General features: G+C 42.1%; 4 protein-coding genes across 8 annotated transcripts in view; 2 read left to right on the top strand and 2 right to left on the bottom strand.

The window, feature by feature from the left end:
* LOC125769240 (serine/threonine-protein kinase N) overlaps positions 1-19,558 on the bottom strand; it is a 56,677-nt gene that overhangs the window by 2,510 nt on the left and 34,609 nt on the right. For 3 of the 5 annotated variants that reach the window (XM_049437835.1, XM_049437833.1, XM_049437834.1), the window contains exons 3-6: positions 17,251-17,708; positions 2,539-3,595; positions 1,971-2,155; positions 631-1,047 (exon numbers count right to left, since the gene is read on the bottom strand). In XM_049437835.1, coding sequence (XP_049293792.1) covers positions 631-1,047; positions 1,971-2,155; positions 2,539-3,595; positions 17,251-17,708 — 2,117 coding nt within the window. Of the gene's footprint in view, positions 1-630; positions 1,048-1,970; positions 2,156-2,538; positions 3,596-11,426; positions 12,344-17,250; positions 17,709-19,558 lie in introns of those variants that run through there. The other 2 variants (XM_049437837.1, XM_049437836.1) reach the window with 2 other exon arrangements.
* Positions 3,770-11,419, bottom strand: LOC125769242 (uncharacterized). The gene is made up of 6 exons (XM_049437839.1): positions 8,483-11,419; positions 7,500-8,388; positions 6,010-6,210; positions 5,753-5,929; positions 5,244-5,667; positions 3,770-5,168 (listed from the first exon to the last, which is right to left on the bottom strand). The coding sequence occupies exons 2-6, from the start codon at positions 7,962-7,964 to the stop codon at positions 4,144-4,146; spliced, it is 2,292 nt and encodes a 763-aa protein (XP_049293796.1). The 5' UTR covers positions 7,965-8,388; positions 8,483-11,419; the 3' UTR covers positions 3,770-4,143.
* On the top strand, positions 12,768-14,954 carry LOC125769249 (UDP-glucosyltransferase 2-like). Its single transcript, XM_049437861.1, has 3 exons — positions 12,768-13,255; positions 13,339-13,832; positions 13,890-14,954. The coding sequence occupies exons 1-3, from the start codon at positions 13,094-13,096 to the stop codon at positions 14,800-14,802; spliced, it is 1,569 nt and encodes a 522-aa protein (XP_049293818.1). The 5' UTR covers positions 12,768-13,093; the 3' UTR covers positions 14,803-14,954.
* Positions 15,091-17,019, top strand: LOC125769247 (UDP-glucosyltransferase 2-like). Its single transcript, XM_049437857.1, has 2 exons — positions 15,091-15,555; positions 15,610-17,019. The coding sequence occupies exons 1-2, from the start codon at positions 15,166-15,168 to the stop codon at positions 16,990-16,992; spliced, it is 1,773 nt and encodes a 590-aa protein (XP_049293814.1). The 5' UTR covers positions 15,091-15,165; the 3' UTR covers positions 16,993-17,019.

The raw sequence follows: 19,558 nt of genomic DNA, 5'->3' as shown, positions 1-19,558 counted from the left end.
TAACAAGCACACAAGGAGAGGAAAATAAAACGTTGGGCAAATAAAAAGTAAACAATAAGACATAACACGCACAGCAAAAAAATAACAATTTATCAAATTCAATGTACAACTCATCAACATTTTGACTGATACACGATTCAGATTCATAGAAGTTCTTCAGTGCTAGTAGAGAATAAATAAGAGAATGATGGTATTATAACAAGGAGCGCCCCACGCACGTACATCCTCACAAGAAAGGACACCACCAGATGTAATTTATGTGGTTAGGTTTGATAAACATTGAAGAAAACCCAACGAGAAAAGATCAGAAAGTGCAAAGATGATAATTAATAATTTTAAAAAATATACAACAACAGTGCAAGAAAGAGATTAATCATGGTTATTTGTTGCTTGTAGAATATTAATGGGTTCTATACTTTAAAACAATATTAAATAGTTGTGTTAATCATTGCAGCATGCACACGTAATAGAAGGAAATAATTAAAATTTAAAGTTCAGAGCAAAATTCACAAGACAACAACAACGTCGATGCGGATGTAAAGAAACACAAAAATGGTTGCATTTTTAGGATGGTCTTGGCATTGCGATGATAAAGCAGTGTGCAGCGGTGTACGGTTTGCAGTCTCTGACCTCAATAATATTGTCGTACGTAAGATCGTCATCCTGGAACGGTGCGCACTGCAGCTGATGACTTGGTGCGGGTGATGGCGGTTCCTCCACGATCGGACTACCCGTCGATGATACGGTACTGTAGTAGCTGTTCCGATTGTACCCACCATACAGAATTGGTGGTGGCATCGACAGCACTGGCCGTAGTAAATCACCGGACAGCGACTTCTGTAATACTGCTGGTGGCACTGGCGGTGGTGTTGCCGGCAACGGTGGCACATCCTCGTCATTGCCATTTTTCCGGATGGTATTGCTGTTATCATAATTGATTATCGTTGCTACCGTTGACTCCTGTTGCTGCTGTTTATCGTACAAACTAACACTGCTAAGACTATCGTGCTGGTGAAGGAAATCGAATTTGCTTAATGCGTACTCCAACTGTGCACAAGGAAAGAGAAAAGGAGAAGACCCCGCACGTGAGGAGAAACGAACGGGGCACGATGGGAAAAGAGATACAAAGAAAATAGAAGATAAATAGAGAAAATGTTTGCTTAAATCTGCGATGAGCTGCACCGGTTTGTTTTGTGTCAAAAATGTCACTGTAAACTTCCTTATGGAAACATTGTGATGCCCTCATATGATACATCTTGGCAACACTGTGTTGGTCCGACAATACACTGTAACACAAAATAAATGTTTTGTGATCAAATCCACTACCGACCCGATTCGTTTCCTTCCAGCGTTTTATAAACAGGGGCATTTCTAATTCACGAATGGTGTGTTCTTTGGGGAGGGAAAACACCAAAGGTCTTCCACGCATTAACTGACGATCAGGATTATAGAGTGCGTTTCTTCGCTTTAGCTTCATCTTTGCTTGGGTAACGACGATCCCGATTGTACCAAAACAACACAAACTCTAGCTACACTGGTGCCACTGGCTTCAATAATTGCAGAAAGCAACTTTGAACCATCAACACACTTTCCTCTAGACCTGTCGGTTTTTACAGCATGTTGGTGGGTAAGCGATAAGAGATAAAAGATAAATCCTCAGGAAAAGGGTTGGAATGAAACATGGTCTGCGGTACAAGAAATATATCACACAAATGCGCGCACAAAAACACACACAACGATAAGCGGTAAGCTGTGGACCAGAGAGGTTTGTGGTGATGCGAATGGGTTTGAAAGGGCGGAGGAACTGCGTGTTCATTGCACCGAGGTAGGGAATTTATACAGTAATCGATTCCACAAGCTTTTCCAGCCATATTTTACCCAAACAGCGAGACCATAGGCGGTGGACAAGCGGTAGATATCCGGAAGGGATCACGATAACAACACGGAACTTCGACGCTGTCGTTGCTTACCTCGGGATCGATTTTTGGTGGAGTTGCATGCCGCGGAGATGGCATTGGTTGCTTTTTCTGTCGGAAGCTGGATGGCGTGCTGATGGACTGAGGTGGAGGAATGGGACGACTCGCCGTTGGTGTGCCCTGATTTTGAAGGGAGTGGGATGATGGACTTTCGGGTAGTACGCCAACACCGTGGATACCTAAAAGAAAAAGGGAACAAGTGTTGTTTGAAGTAATTGTAATCGTGGGGAACAAGAGGAGTGACAGCATTTTTTTGTCCTAAATCTGAACTAAGACCCTAAATCTGCGGTAAATCTAATCTATGGATTATACGACCATGAGCATATGTGGAAAAAATTAGTTTGTCTGGTTGGAGGTACGTTGAGCACGCTTATGCATTAATACATATCAGAAGGTAGAACTAACTGAAGATAAGCTAAGATAATTCTTTCGTAGGTTTGAATGCTTCGTAGAAATCTATGTTTGCGGCATTTGATCTACTAAGCTGATACCTAATGTTTCCTGGAACGCCAACGCTAAGTGAAATGGTAATAACGATTCATGCTGTACGCAGTAAACCTACCGAGTGGACGACCACCACCGAGCCCGATGACATTATGATCCGCCGATTCTCCTAACGTTTCCACTGGATCATCCTGCAACGGATCGTACGACAGCACCGCTCCCGGCGTGGAAGGAGTCGTCATTGACGATCCCGAGGTCTGGTTTACTAACATGGCCGAAGCAACTGTCGTCGTTCCCGGCGAGGGTGTACCGGCAAATGCACCTGACCCGGTCGCTACCGGTGCACTGCTCGTTGTGTTGCGTTTCAGCAATCGGCCCCAAGTGGCAACGTTGATGTTCATCTGCTTGGCGCGCGGAATGTTCTTCACCTGCTGCTTATTGAAGATCATGCGCTGGCGCTGTAGCTTCGGCTTGCGGGAGATCATCGGATTGAGGAACTTGATCTCGGCGAATAGCACACCTTGCGGTTCCAGCTGTAACGCCATGCCATGCCGAATGTCATCGATGAACTCCTCTAGGCGCAAAAATTTGACCGCACAGAGTGAGCGCCAATCGCGCCAATATACGCCAATCTCAAGCTCGCGTGATCGATCCAAGTCGATGCTGAATCGCTGATCCCAGGCCTGTTGTGAACAAGGCCGCCAGGACGTCTGACCGACGGTTATGTTATCCAGCTTGATCACCGCCATAATTTCCGACGATGTTTCGTCTTTGACGCTATAACTCTTTGAAGAACTGCGGCTTGTGACACCCTTGACGAAACTCTTCAGATCACCCGGGCTGGACGAACCAGCATCCTTGTCACGTCGCGATCGGCCAGGCACGTCTTCCAGTAGATCCTGACAGCCCATTAGCCGTACCTCCAGCTTGCCGGTGACGGTAGCACATCGACTGAACGATTGATGACTCTGTGTCGGTCGACCCTGTGCGCTTCCGCGGAAGGAGTTGCGCATCGTGTACTGCACCGGACCAGGGCTGGATACTTGCACATTTTGCAGTTCTGCTTTTAGCTGTTGTGCCGTAGGGCAGTCAGGAGGAAGTTCCAGTCTCCGTAAATCCAGTGCCTTCCGCAGCAGGTCTAATTTGCGAGATGATTCCGATAAGCGACCTTGAGCCTTTTTTGGGGCGAAAACAGAAATAAAAAAGGAAAAGTTCAAACGTGTACATTACGAGAGATTTAAAGCAAAGAATAACCCAAACAACCGCTGATTGTATTGGATACCTAAAATGTTAAGATGGTCGAATAAATAACATGAGCGCATCAGTTGATGTTTCAAACGAAAACGAAGTTGATTTGGCATTTACGTATCTTTTATTTTGTGAAATATTCCTCCAGGGAGAATACTGTGCAATGGCCAGGCCTCGCCCTGGGCGAACCGCCTTCGTGATCACGGTAACCCCTGTCCCAGGTAAGTATATCCTTAGGGAGTATACTATCTCCATTACATTTCCATTACACGCTAAGAGGAAATTTGTTGTAGGTATTGTGATATTCGTTATTTTAACTTTAGTACATGATTCGATTGTTTATATTGTATCGTCAAAATGTACTAGCGGAACACTGACCAGAAAATTAACCTAAAATCTACAATTCATATACACACTGATGAAGATTATGCTTAGGAATAATGTTAAAATTCCATTGAAAAGGCATTCTGGTTGGTTACGTTTCATGGACATTGGTGTTTCTCAGGTGAAACTGCCGGCGCATATCGACGATACCATTTGGGGCATCCGTACCGTCCACAGAAAGTGCACGCTTGCGTAAGATATTGTCGCTGCCACCCGAATCACGCTCTAGCACCCATCGCCGGCAATGCTCGCATGGACACTCCGGGTTACGGACGGGACCCATGTGAGTGCCGGGTTTACGGCGACCCGTAATGAGACTGCCGAAACGTCGGGCAATCGCCAAGTACTCATCGGTGTAGCCTTCTACTGGGGAAAATTCTCGCTTGTGTTGCAGCGTTGCAGCAAGAACGGCTTGTTGCTGAAGCATAAACGACCGGTTCGGTCCATCTGACGCCCGTTGGGAGGCACTCTTGACGGTAGATGGACTTGAGTCACTGTATTCGTTCAGGGACGGATTTGAGGCGTGCGGATGTGGTGCCTCGTCGTACACGAAGCTGTGATCCGACTCGGTGAAATTGTGCTCGGAATCAGGACTATGGCATGATTGTGATGTTACGAGAGGATTGTGCATTTGCAAGAGTCTCCTTTCGACCGATGGTGATTTCCAGTGGTGTTGCTTCCAGACACGTTCCATTTCGTGGATACGATAGCGATCCTCACTATTGTCGTATTCGAAACTGTCCGACTGGGTTGCGGTGGTGCCACTACGGTTCAATTTGCTACGAATTTCACCATCCTCGTCATCCTCGTAGAACCCTCCGCAGGCGAAAGCACTGGAAATGCTACTCCCGGTAACATCGCGACGTGTTGATCGATCGGCAGAGAGGGCATAGTTGGAACTGATTGCATCGTCGCTTACATCCCGTCGAAAATATGTGCTGAATGCGTCCTGGAGCTGGTCCTCGCTCTGTTTCTGAGGCACTTCACCGAGATGCTTGCTGAAAAGGATTTGTTTTGATTCATTGATCTCGTCTGTCGCTGTGTTTCTTCTCGGGCGCCCATGCCGTGCTGAACCAGTTCTCTTCAAACTGCCGATGGTAGAAAGCGTGTTTTGATCTACAACAAATATGTATATATATATACGCATGTTAGAATACTACTACCAATACTATGTTATACACCCTAAACTACCAATAGTTTGCTGCATCAAACGCCTGGGCACTTCATGCTTTCCGGCACGTTTGTGACGCACCCGCATTTCTTCAGACTCATACACGGTTGGATGCGATGGGCCAATATTTGGATGTGCTGCCGCTTTCAGTTCCAACATGTGGCTTGTGTCAAATCGACTGCCCGAGGAGACAGACGAATTTGACGAAGTTCCTGATGAGGCCCCTGACGATAGGAGCGATTTGGCACCTTCGTTGGAAGAACAGCACGAACCACATTCAGAGCCGGATTCCGCATCAGAACCGGTACAATATACGTCAATGTGTACCGTTCGCGGCTTCTTTTTGGCCGTCGAAGTATCCCGAACACTTGATTGTTGGGAGCGAATTGTGTTACTTGGAGAGACAAGTGGATTGATGATCGGTGAGACTGATTTGCGAACGAGCTGAAACATTGTAGGGATCAATAATTGTCACTGACATACATATATTCCATCGAAATAAATACAATACATCCTGGAGGTTACTAACCGAATCACATCTATCGTCTCTTCTTCTCAGAGGCGGTGAAAGAGGACATCCATCGGTTATAAATTTTTTGGGCAGTCCTCGACGCTTTACAGACCCCGTAGCACCATCCTTATCCTCATTCCTGTTTGTTTCCCAGTCGCTTGTTTGACAGCTCACATCCTTGGAATTGCTGGGAGACTTAATTTTACAGAGACAAAGAAATTGCACAATTCTATCAATTCCAGCAGGGAAAAACGAGTGGAACTTGTGCTCAGTACCTTTTCAGGAAAGTTGGTGCTTTTATCCACCACAATGTTGTTGGTCGATTCGCACTTGTTGACAACGATAGGCAGTGTGTCGTTCGAGGGCAAGAGATCAGTACAGGCAGTCAGTACGATGCTACAGGTGCTGGTACATTTGGGGAAAAGTTGAGCTGCATTTTCGATACACGGTGGTGGATGCCCTTCACCAGTTGGAGTCTAAATGTACGTGCAATAAATTATGCAGCATGTTATGAGATGGAAGCAATTGCTAATTGCATTCATTCGTTTGTAACAAGAAGAACACATCCAACAAGACCGTTCAGTAGTCAGTAAAATAGTGTATTTGTGACTTCATTTCATTTAGATATAAATGATTTTAATGTCACTTCGATATTCAACAAAGCGTTGATGGAAGTTCATTAGCCAAATGTGATGGTGGATTCATAAACTGAATATCAAACAAAAAAAAATTGCGCAACTAATGTGATGATCTAACAATATTTAACGAACTGGGTATGATTACGTTTATGAGACAGAAGTGAAACTATCTATATCCTAAATATACTCCAGCGAAACGGCTTGATCTATGTTTATGAAACTTTGCACACATGTTCTCTTGGTTTGTAGCTGTATTTCATGATTTTCATTATTTCATACATATACATACAACATACCATTGTTTACTTTGATCAAAAACGGCTTTTCCCAACTGCAATCGATAGCTTAAAGGTCGTTATGAAAGGTACAAAATGATGAACGAAATGCATAGTTTTATGCGATATTCTTATTTGTTTAACATCATGCAGTATGTTGTATTAATATCAAGACACATTTGGCATATACGGAGTAGAAAAAAAACATAAATCATAGTTTTGGTTTCGTCACTGCAACCGTCTTCGATCGTTATTATCGACCGTAATAGACCACTTTCACATTAGAACACTAGACAATTCTAACTACAACATGTACTTACACACAAAACATTAATGTGTAGCACGAAAAAATGGGGCAAAACAAGTTTTTGCGAGCCAGTATTCCTTAAATTAAGTTTAACGTTTGTAATGTAATAAAATGGCTATGACGACTTTTCTTACGATCCAAACAGTTTCATTGTACTACAATTTAATAAATGTTGAATAAAAACAAAAAACCAAATCAGATTAATATTTTGATATCATTGAGGACACTTTTTCATTTAATGATAATTATTGCTTCATAAGAGGGCTCCTTGTCTAGTGTTAAAATTTCAAGCGCCCTCAAAATTCTTAGTATGGACCTAATGTTCTTGTTGCTTCTTGCGTACACGAATGGAATGCAGTCAGTTTATCATCACATCGTTTTTGGGACAAAAAACAAAAGACCAATGGACAAAGAATGAAAGAGATGTTTTTTACATCTAAACACCCACCAGTGGCGAATGTGGACATCATATTCCTCATTCCACCATTAAAAATGATAATTTCAAAGCAAAGTACCTCACAAACACACAATTTCTTCTGTCTCACCTGAGTGGGTGCGACCGGTGTGGAAGGTGATGATGGATCGGTGTTAAAAATAACGTTACTTTTACCACCGACTGGCACTGCGGAGGACACGGTGGACTGTTTTTGCTGCAACGGATTGTCAGTCGTGCTAAATTTATAAACAACCTTTACTGGATTCCCAACTGCACTGGATGAGGATCCTGCCGTTAGGGTAGGACCTGATGAAGGGAGAAAGTTTAGCGAAGGGCTAACATTCGAATCGACCCCAGTTCCTCGATCACCCGGGTATGAAAGTGTGGACCCTGGAGTTGGCTGTTGGCTCTCGGTACATCCTTCGGCCGCTAAAGTCTGAGACAGATCCGAAGGGAGTCTGCTGTTGTCGGTTGAACTGGCTACAGCAGGAGCAGTTGAGGAAAGCGTGAGCTGTGCGTGAACTGTCCATTCGGCAGTGATTTCGGACGGTGGCTGTGGTCCGGAGGTGGACATGCCGTGCGTGATGACGAAGCACGAGAGAATACAGATTGAGCTTCGCTGTCGTCGTCGTCTTCGTTGTCGCTGTAGCTGAAATATTGCACACTAACAAAATCTTTTGCATCTGCCACCTGGTTTCTCCATTCGGTTACTCGTTTTCTTGCTTTTCTTACAACGGCCAAACGAAACGTTCTAGTTGGCAACCTTCCATTTCAACCACGCCGGAGAATAAAACTGAACTACGAGACGTTACAACCGACGCAACGCACAAAAACCGATGTGGCTTTGTATGCTGCCACTAACAGAAAAGTTGTGAGTAAAAAAACGCTATTATACCACTGTGTCTGGTTGAGCGTGCGTGCGTGCGTGCGGGATTTCCTTCCCACCTTTGTGCTGTGTTTTTATCGCTTTGCTCCCTTTTAGCCAGTAGAAGAGTACGCTGTTGATGAACGGGATATATAAATAGAGGAGAATCGTGCGAATTAGCAACGAACAGGGATGGTGATCGGAATGATGATGGGTTTGGAGCTCACCTGTTGATTACACTTGCGCGTGACAGTGAGCTCAGACAAAATTGATCCACATCCGACGTATCCCGGTGTACGATATTTTACGATTTCGATTTCCCGGGGCTTTTGATTGAAATTAAATGCTGTTAGCAACTTTGCACACACCACTCTGCACGATATCACAATTTGCTCCTAATATGACACTGACACAGAATTCAGTTGCTCCGTGAAAGACTAGGCGCCTCCATAAGATGACTTTGTGCTCGCCAGGAAACGATTTTTCTCTTCACACTGAGAATCTGTGAATCGACCTGCGATCTTTCAGTCGATCGAATGAGAGAATTTCGCTACTTTAATGGATTATCACTTTTTGCGATCATTCGACGCATTTTCATCACGTTCCATTATCGAACAAGCAAACAAGCAAATGGCGTTGCTTAACGCGTGTGTAACAGATTGACACAACTGCACGTATATGTATGTTTACGGAATGACAGACTTTATTTCTTTATCGGTACAAGCACACATCGGAACTTCATCACTGCTTCACAGCTACTGCCACACTGGCATAAACACGCATCTTTGGGCGCTTCGGAATGAAATCCTTCGTTCGTTCAGAGCGACCGAACGCACATCAGCTAAAAACGCAAGATGGCTAGTTTCATTTTTATCCGTTGTTTCGTAACAATGGTTTCGAGTTCGGTTGGGTTTCGAACGATCGTAGCAACGTAAGAAAAAAGATCAATCGTTTGGAAAAACGCACAACAACACAACTCATCGAGTTAACCATACGGGTCGCTGATCGGTACGAACGTATCGAAACGACTGACCTACTGTCAGATGGACGGATAGCAAACGATTTTCACTCAGAATAGTACAAGAAACAGATCGTACAAGAGAGTAGCAGAATCGGTGATGGGAGAGAATTTTTTCGTAACCGATGTAATGGCAATGCCTGTCACCTTTCAGGGGAGAAATTTTACCGAGCTGGTGACGAAATATAAGAACCTCCTCCGCAGAAATTGCTTTTAACGAATTTAAGGCAGAATTTAAGCTTTTAACGACATTTTTTACGTCCGATGGTTTTGAAATGCATTTTAATAAAAGATTGAACCACAGTATAAATACAAAACATTTATATCGTCAAATGTATATTTATTACGAAACAAACTGAAATGATAACTGCAAAAATTAACCACTGTAGCATGAAATGAGGTCACAACGACACAATTGAGTAATCGAAAGACGATTACGTGATCCATCATCCGAAGTTGCCCTCAGCTTCCTTAGTTAATCACTCTAGGATTAGTTTCCCTTATGTTTCGACAAATTCGTTCTTGTCGGTGAGTTTATTGCTACTAACTATTTTACATATTATTTTTCTTCACATTATACATTATTCTTCTTATTACTATTTCCCCCACAAGTCCCCAATTAATAAACCTCCTTAACACATTTCGACACCACATCATCAGATAAATCCACCTGGCAAAGAATTAGAAGCGTAAGATCCGGCATACATTTAATGCTAGGTCTTGAAGGTTTAATTGATATGCCGACGGAGGCATACAATAGAAAATTTCAAATATGACGTTAAACTTTTGTTCGTATAAAAGTATTTTAAAAACATTTTGAGAATATATAGGTATAGGTAATATCCATTTGTGATAAATTAATGGTTACTCTTCTTCGTATAACTAGACAATAAGACAAATGATTAAAATTAAAATGAAACCCACAGAGGGCATTTTAGCAATTGTTTGTTATAAACTTAGTTACGCAGAGAGGAAATAGAATAAGTTGAAAAACAAAAAGAGTAATAATTTTTTTAGTAGAAATAAATTTTATATTGTTGTTAAAAATTTCGTAATTTAATAAAATCAGTAATAACATGCTGCAAGTTGTTGAACAAGTCAAACACTTCCTGGACAATAAAAAAAATTGTATATGTACACCCGACCGGTCTTCCAATACAGAAAATGGAAAATTTGTAGAAGAAAAACTACTATCTTTTTACGCGTTTGCCAACAGATTATGTATACCAAATGATTGGTACAACAAAGCGACGGGCGATAAAACAAACGATCGACTCCGACGATTTTACAATCACCGGTTTGTGTGCTTGCATAAACAAGCAATCGAGTTGGACACCCCATTTCCCTTTCCGTAAAAAGGGTGGATGCGTCTGAATGAGCATGAAAGACACTGAAAATTCAGCGACGCAACCTCATACGAATAAATACTATTAGTACAGTACACAATATGGGATGAAAAAGTTATCTCCCAACTAAAAGGTAAACGCCGACGATAATCATCACATATGAGCTGTAATTTGTGGTAGTGTGGTTGTATGTATGAGGGAAGGGTAGTAATTGTTTAGAACCGATTCGACATATTTCGTAATGTGAACTGAAAAAACATGTGCCTTCATTAGCGTAACACGAGCGCTCGTTGTGAAGTTACTGATCACGATAAATAACTAAAAAAAGCGACCCTAAGAATGAAAAAGAGTGTTACTAGGCTTGATGTTAACATATTCTACTTTTTTCGAATCGTCTTATCGAAGCACGGATTCATGCTTTAGAATGACAGGAAATTTAACAGTTTTTTTTAGTTTAGCGGTGCTAGCTTGGTAGTTTATTTTCATTTCTAATATTATTTTTTGATAAAGAACAAGTGAGCGTACGTATAAATAAAAGAAGGAGAAACGTATAACTAACAAATAACGGACAGGAACAGAACAATACAGGTACACGTATTCCGTTTTTCAGGACACCATTCACGAGACTGAAGTATCTTCCCAAGTTGATGAATGGCGGAAGCGATTCTATTTTTAACAACTCTCACTAGCATCAGAAGTAGATTTACTCAGTAGGATTTTGTTGAAAAATTACAATCAAGAAATGCGAGACGCGTTTGAGGGATGGCAAACCTTGGCGTTTGCTTTTGCCATACCAAACTAACTAACCTGCGATGGTGATCTGTACCATCGATGACATTTGTGGTGATGACGATCACTATGACGTTGTTGTTGTTCCTGCTTCGTTGGATTCTCGTTTTCCACGTGGTTATTATGATTATGATGATGATGATGATGGTGATAATGATGACCGTGAGTGCACTTCTTTGTACGACTCTTGAAGTGGCGTTCCTGCTCTTCCTGCAATCTACAAGGACGACGTCGTTCACCTTCTTCCATTCTCTTTCCTGCTACGTTCTACTTTCAGTAGGTATTTATTCGTACAAGCACAGAAACACACACGAAAGTGTGTCGACGTTCGGATCACCCTGCTTCTATCTTAAACCACGGATCACTAGCGCCATCCTATTACTAGTGACTGATCGGTTCGCCGCAAGCAACCACAACACACCTACCCACACACATACATACACACAAAACATGTACGAGGGTGTTAGTTGCTTTGGATAGCATACGCTGACATTATTTGTAGACAATCGGATGAGCGATCGAGTTTTGGTTCTAGATATGCGAGAAGTGCAAATGGGGTCGTGGTTTACAGTCACTTCAAACACCGTCAGCGCCTGCCATCGTCAAAGATCGCGAACCGTAACATGATTGTTGTCAAGCAAATGGACAAAAAGTAATAGGTGGATAAGAGATTACTCTATGGACATGGTTTCATAATAGTTTGACTATAAATAATCTCAATTATAAAGCTTTAGTATCATATACGGAAAAGCATAAGCGCAATTAACATCAACAAGAATACAATATTTATACAGTAATATAAAATGTATATAAAGAGCAGCCCGGTGGTGTATGTGTTAAACACCGAAGGTTACCACACTACAGGACCGGGTATTACATCCTATCCAGACCGTTCCCGGTAACAAGGAATGACTATCCAGCTATGTGGTAAAATATGTCTAGCAAGCCAGAAATGGCCGGCATGATCGCTTAGGTCGTTAAGCCAAGAAGAGGAGGAGGAGGTTAAATGGTATCCAGATATCATGGCTTCAAATCGATTCCGCGACCGCTGAATGTTTGTGAATGTGAAAAGTGAATGTTTGTAGTTATCATGCAAACGCGACTTGGAAAACGACTGCAAAGAAACAAATTGTTCGAGTGACGTCATATTAATCCGGGAGATCAACGATGCGGAACATAACTAACACATGCGCGATGCGTGGATAACGCTGCTTGACTGTGTTGCTAAGATGTGTGAGTGAAGGCGCCATTTTTATTACTAAATGTGTTGTATTTTTCTGGTAGAATATGGTGTCCATCGCGCACGCTGATGTCAGACACCACTTGGCTGTGAGCCAAACATGATACATCTACAGTGTTATTCTACCAAATGCGTGTTTACCATTCGCATCAATAACAAGTATTTGTGGAACGACTCACTGTAGAGTAACGAAAGAGAACGTTAAGATGGTTTAAGGTAACTTCTGCTCATTGTTCAACCGTTGTCAATGCTTTGCTAAATCTCCATCTCCATCATACCCTGGATCGGGAGAGCGTTATCGAACGCGCGCCTTTAAAACCACTGCTTATTATTAACTAGAGCTTCATTACATCATTCGCGATCGTGTCGGCCTGGTGTGTTGTGCATGGGATGCCGTATCGCTTCCTCATAGCAGTGGTTTAAGCAGTGAATAGGAAGTGGCATAATGATGAAACTGACCTTCAACATCGCTCTGACGCTGACCCTGATGTTATTGACCAGTCATACTGAGTCAGCAAAAATTGTATGCGTCTTTCCGACCGCGAGCAAATCTCATGTTCTGGGAGCACAAGCGCTACTCAAAGAACTGGCTTTCCGTGGACATGAGGTAAGTTTTTCCATGCAACGGCAAAACGGTTTCTAATGTGTGATATTAACGAATGTTTCGTGTCGTATCTCTGCATTCAAAAGGTCACAATGGTGAGCGCGTTTCCACTAAAGAGACCACCGAACAACTATCGGGATGTGTACGTGCCAATCGAGGACGCATTTTCTACCATCATGAACGACTTCATGCAAGGTGGAAGTCGGAACATGTTAAAGCTGTTTCCCAAGATCGTGCGAGCGGCACAAGATTCATCCAATGTCACCATTAACGCACCGGAATTTATTCGCCTTGCCCACGAGGAGCAGTTTGATTTAGCACTCGTAGGTTTCTTCATGAATAGTTTTATAATCGGTGTCGGCGAGTTGTTTCGCTGTCCGACGGTACTCTACTTCTCCGCCTCTGGATCTGGTTTAACCAACGTTGTGGGCAACCCAGCCGAGGTTGCCGCAGTACCGCACATGTTGTTGGGACCACGAAATCCAATGACATTCTTTGATCGCGTCACCAATACTATACTTCATGGAATGGAGAAGATAATGCTAATGTACATACGGCACAAGGAACTGACGTACTACGAGTAAGAACAGAATATTCAAGTTTCTTGCCTTAAATAACTATATCATTTATTTGGTAGATCAAACTTCCCTGCCGAAGAAGGTTTTCGAAGCTACGATGAAGCAATGCGTAATGTGTCGCTCGTAATGCTCAACACTTACTTCTCGCAATACGTACCAAGACCTTATCTTCCCAATATGGTTGAGGTGGGAGGCATTCAAATAAACCTCAGACCTGAAGCAATGCCCCAAGATTTGCAACAATTCCTAGACGACGCCGGCAGTGATGGAGCTATCTTTATCAGCTTTGGTTCTAACCTACGTAGTTCGAACATGCGACAGGACAAGCTGGATGCTATCTTAATGATGATTCGCGGATTAAAACAACGTGTTATCTGGAAGTGGGATCAGGATGAAATGCCAAATCGACCACCAAATGTGTTCATTGGCAAGTGGTTGCCACAGGATGCAATTCTAGCGCATCCAAACCTGAAACTGTTTATCACGCATGGAGGTTTAGGCAGCATCACCGAAGCGATGTATTACGCTGTACCGATCGTCGGTATTCCAATGTTTGGCGATCAAGACGGTAATGTAGCGCAGGTCGTTAAGGAAGGGTGGGGTCTTATGGTTAGCTTTGATGATCTAACGGAGCCGTTGCTAAGCGGTGCTGTACACGAGGTGCTTCGTGACCACAGATACCGTGAGCAGATCCAGGAACGTTCCATACTGTACAAAGATCGTCCAATGGGAGCGCTCGAAACTGGTGTTTTTTGGATTGAGTACATCATTCGACATCGTGGAGCGCCTCATCTACACTATCAAGGTGCGGATCTCAACATTTTCCAAATAGCACTGCTGGATGTGTACGCGTTTTTGCTTGTTGCGTTTTATATCATCTATAAAATTGTGATAATCGTAGGAAAACAAACTCTGAAAGTTTTGTTTGATGCATCGGTTCAGAAATCAACAGAAAAACAGAAAATTACTTAATATTAGGTTGATAACAGCATACAACTCTCTTTAAACACATCTCAAACGCTGAAGAACGTTAACCACTTTAATTGATTTATTATAATTTAACGATGTATAGTAATGAAAACAATAAATGACGAAACATACGGATGTTTTGTACGCATTTACAACGATCTGTTGTATTTTTCCATTAGGTAATTGACTCTGCATTATCAATTTATCGGACTTCTGAACAGAAGTAGAGGAACGACCGAACTGACACACGATGATATAGCATATTTTTTATACGAGTACTGATGATTGATGGTAAAGCTCAGCGAACTTGGTGTATGTTTTCCTATGAACACAATTAACAAAGCGTGGAGATAAACCAATCGTTCTATGCATATTATAACCCTCTTTTATAATTGTATCTGTGTAAACGAAGTTATTTCATTTGCAAGCAAGATTCCATTCATGGATCGGTTGCTCGACTCTGGGCTCACAACTACTGTCTCGTTGATAAGAAGCAAAATATCAAACGCTATTGCGTACAGACACTTTATGAACACGCACGATGAATGCGCATTTACAGATGAAAGTGAAGTGTCCACGAAGACAGTAGTGAGCATGAAGATCACACAAGGCGTTGCGGTCGCTTGGGCAGTACTGTGTTGCTGTTATGCGCAGTTAGAAGCATACCGTATCTTGTGTATTTTTCCAAGCTCGGGCCGATCGCATGTGCTCGTCGGACAGGCGTTACTGAAGGGATTAGCAGAACGAGGACATGATGTGAGTACTACACTCTAAAAAAATTATGTTTATCTAACGCTAGTGTTCCTACAGGTCACAATGGTGAGCCCGTACAAACTGTCCAAATCTGTACCAAATTACCGGGAGATTGTGATACAGAAAGTTGATCTTGGACAGATGACTAAGGACTTTCTGCAAAAGAACGAAGGTAACTCGATGGCTAGTTTGGTGTACCTTTTTCAGAGCCAAATGCGTACTGCAGAGATGGCATTGGAAGACGCAAAGGTTTTGGCACTTAAGCACGAGCACTTCGATTTGGTGATCGTTGGATACTTTGTGGCAGACTTTGTTCTGGGACTTGGGCCGCACTTTAACGCACCGACGGTAGTATTGTTTTCGGCCGGTATGACAAAACCAACGGCAGACTTTGTGGGCAATCCGAGAGCTATTGCAGCAGTTCCGCACCTTATGCTCGGTGGAAAAGGTACAATGGACTTTTTCGGTCGTGTAAAGAATTTTCTTTTCGCTGGCGTCGAAAATGTACTCTGCGCGGTATCAGAATACGTTCAGACTTCGTACTACGAACACCATTTCCCACCAGATCGTTACCCTACATTCCAGGAAGTGCGTCGTAATGTTTCGCTCGTCCTGCTCAACACACATTTCTCCCAGAGTACACCACGTCCGTACTTGCCAAATATTGTGGAAGTCGGTGGTTTACAAATCAAAGCTAAACCAGATCCGCTTCCAGAAGACATTCGCGAGTGGCTTGACGAAGCAGAGCATGGTGTCGTGTACTTCTGTCTCGGTTCAAATCTCAAATCAGCTGACCTTCCCCAGGCGAAGCTAGATGCGATTTTGAGGACCTTTGGCCATCTTAAACAACGAGTGCTGTGGAAGTGGGAGAGCAATCGTATTCCAAATGCGCCTCCGAATGTACTTTCGAAAGCGTGGCTGCCGCAGGATGATGTTTTAGCGCATCGAAACATAAAGCTGTTTATCTCACATGGCGGCCTTGGTGGTATGGCTGAGGCCAAGTACCATGGTGTGCCAGTTCTGGGTATTCCCATTTTCGCGGAGCAATTCCAAAACATTCAATCCATGGTAGAAGAAGGTGTTGCAATGAGGTTAGATTACCAGGAGCTAGACGAGCAATCTTTTTCGGATGCTGTTAACATTATGCTACGAGAGCATAAATTCGTCGAGCGTGCGAAAGCTGTTTCCATCCTCTATCGAGACCGACCACAGAGCGCCATGGATCTTGCTTGCTATTGGGTAGAATATATCGCACGTCACAGAGGAGCACCACAGCTACACTATCCGGGTGCGGATATGAACTTCTTCCAGCGCGAATCTCTGGATGTGCTTGCGTTCTTGATCGTGGTTCTTTATGCTATTACAAAAATGTCTAAGCTAGTAATAAGATTAGCTTACCGAAAGGTTTTTAAATTTTCGCGTAAGATCAAGGAACAATAAACCCCAAAAACAAATATGAATTTCAAATTAGTGATGCAATTAATAAGGCCTGAATATTTTATAGCAATATTTTAGGTGTGAGAATTTCAACCCACGTCGCACAAGATAACACATTAAAGATAACGTGTAATGCGTATGTCCAATTCAATTTAATCACAAATTTCATCAACTTATACGAAATTTGACAGATGATGATATCTTATCCATAAAAGTAAAACAAAAAATCGACAGCACAATTCACCTTCATCCGAAACTTACCTCTTGCAGTGCCTTTTTATCGATCGTCTTTGTACTCTGGAGCGTGCGGATAACATTCTTCGCGCCATCCACAACGGCCGCTTCAATGCGAAGCCGATGACGCAGCTCCTCGATCCGATCGTCCAGTGACGTTTCAAGTTCTTGCGGTTGCTTGATCGCTGCCGTTGATTCACTCCCGTTCTCTTCCGAAACCTTACTGTTCAGTTTGTTTTGGCGCACTTTTAGGATCTTCAACCTCAGGTATTCAATTTTTGCTTTCGAGTCAGCCAACATTTGATGTGCCTCGGCTAGCAGTTTCTTATCGCGACCATGGTGTCCGCTAGAGATCGATTGGATCATATTTTCGGCGCCATTCTTCACCTTCGTTTCAATGCTAAGCTGCTTTTCCAGTGATATGAGCAATTTATCGTTAGCGGTAAATTCTGGGCCACTCGGAATGACGGTGGACAAAATGGGATCTGAAATTTAAAAAATATATATTCTAAATCAGTAACAGATTCAAGTTCAATAATGCTCGTTAACGATGATAAGCTGTAATGCAGAAATAAATAATTCATTCTATGCATAGCGACCTAGGCACAATCCCATTGGGAAAAAATACGATAACATTTTTATAAAGTCAATGCATTACCTATCCATAATCACAGTAGAGATGTGCAAAGTGAGTAAGAGTGAGATAGTGAGTTGAAACGTTGTATTGAACGAGTTTCGTTCACTCACCACGAGGAGTTTTAGCGACTCTCTTTTCACTTACTCACTTATGAGTCGATGCATGTAGCCGTGGTGAGTCGGGTAGTAAAAAGAGTAAATACATGTGTATAATACCCAAACTAGCCAAATGAATATACTGCTCGCTCTGCCTAACTATCAAAGCTACATAAGCGAACAAGTGGACTAGTCTGAAGAACATGAAACGGGATACATTTAGGATATTTATTATCCTACTCAGAGGCGCATCATCCAACCGCAATCATCAGATCAATCAGAGGCAATCATCAACCAAGCGACCACGGGGGCCCGAGACTAAAGGGCCCCCGATCTAGTTTTGGGGCATAATTACCATTCCATTTAGGGCCACCGAGAAGCTTGATCCGTTACTGCTCCTAAGCAAAATTTGCTCCTAAAGCAAAATTAAAAAAAAATATTTTATTTTAATGCGAAATTGTTGCAATAAGTTTCTTTTCACTCAAAAAATGTTTTAAAAGAAGAAAAGAATAAAACATAACAAAAAAATGTAAAATATCTATAAATTTGTCAATCTACTAAGGCTCATTCTGGCACCAAGTTTTGCCTATAACTCGGTCGGTATCTAACGGATCTCCAATCTTTAATCTGTGGTCGATAAATGGCACCAATGGCTATATTTTCTTCTTGGACGGCTGAAACCTCAGATGTCTGTGCCAGAAGTTATGCGAGGAACCAAGTTCCTTACCCTGTTTGAGAAAATGTAAAATGTTCCTCATTTTTCTGCAATTCAGCAAAATTTTTAAATGTGATATATTTCATTGCGAATTTGTTGCAATAAGTATCTTTTCACTCAAATATTGCTTTAAATTAAAAAAAGAATAAAAAATCAGAAAAAAATTTCAAAAAAAATTTCCACTCGAAAATTTCATAAGGGGTACCCCTTGCCATTTTTTTGAGAAATTTAGCAAAATTTAAAAATTTGTTTTTTTTTTAATGCGAAATTGGTGCGATTAGTTCCTTTTTACTCAAACAATGCTTTAAATTAAAAAAAGGTAAAAAATAATGAAAAAAATTGAAAAAATCTATAAATTTGTCAATCCACTAAGGCTCATTTTCGCACCAAGTTTTGCCTATAACTCGGTCGGTATCCAACGGATCGCCAATCTTTAACCTGTGGTCGATAGATGGCACCAATGGCTACCTTTTCTTCGTAGACGGCCATGCCCTCAGATGTCTGTGCCAGAAGTTATGCGAGGAACCAAGTTCCTTACCCTGTTTGAGAAAATGTAAAATTTTCCTCATTTTTGCACCAAATTTTGCCTATAACTCGGTCGGTATCTAACGGATCTCCAATCTTTGCCTATGGTCGATAGATGGCATCAATGGCTACATTTTCTTCTTGGACGGCCATGCCCTCAGATGTCTGTGCCAGAAGTTATTCGAGAAACCAAGTTCCTTACCCTGTTTGAGAAAATGTAAAATGTTCCTCATTTTTCTGCAATTCAGCAAAATTTTTAAATGTGATAAATTTTATTGCGAATTTGTTGCAATAAGTTTCTTTTCACTCAAATATTGCTTTAAATTAAAAAAAGAATACAAAATCAGAAAAAAATTTCAAAAA

Source organism: Anopheles funestus, chromosome 3RL (assembly GCF_943734845.2).
Source record: "Anopheles funestus chromosome 3RL, idAnoFuneDA-416_04, whole genome shotgun sequence".
Classification (NCBI taxonomy): Eukaryota; Metazoa; Arthropoda; class Insecta; order Diptera; family Culicidae; genus Anopheles; species Anopheles funestus.
Note: the sequence above shows the minus strand (reverse complement) of the source record. Positions and strands in the feature narration are given on the sequence as shown.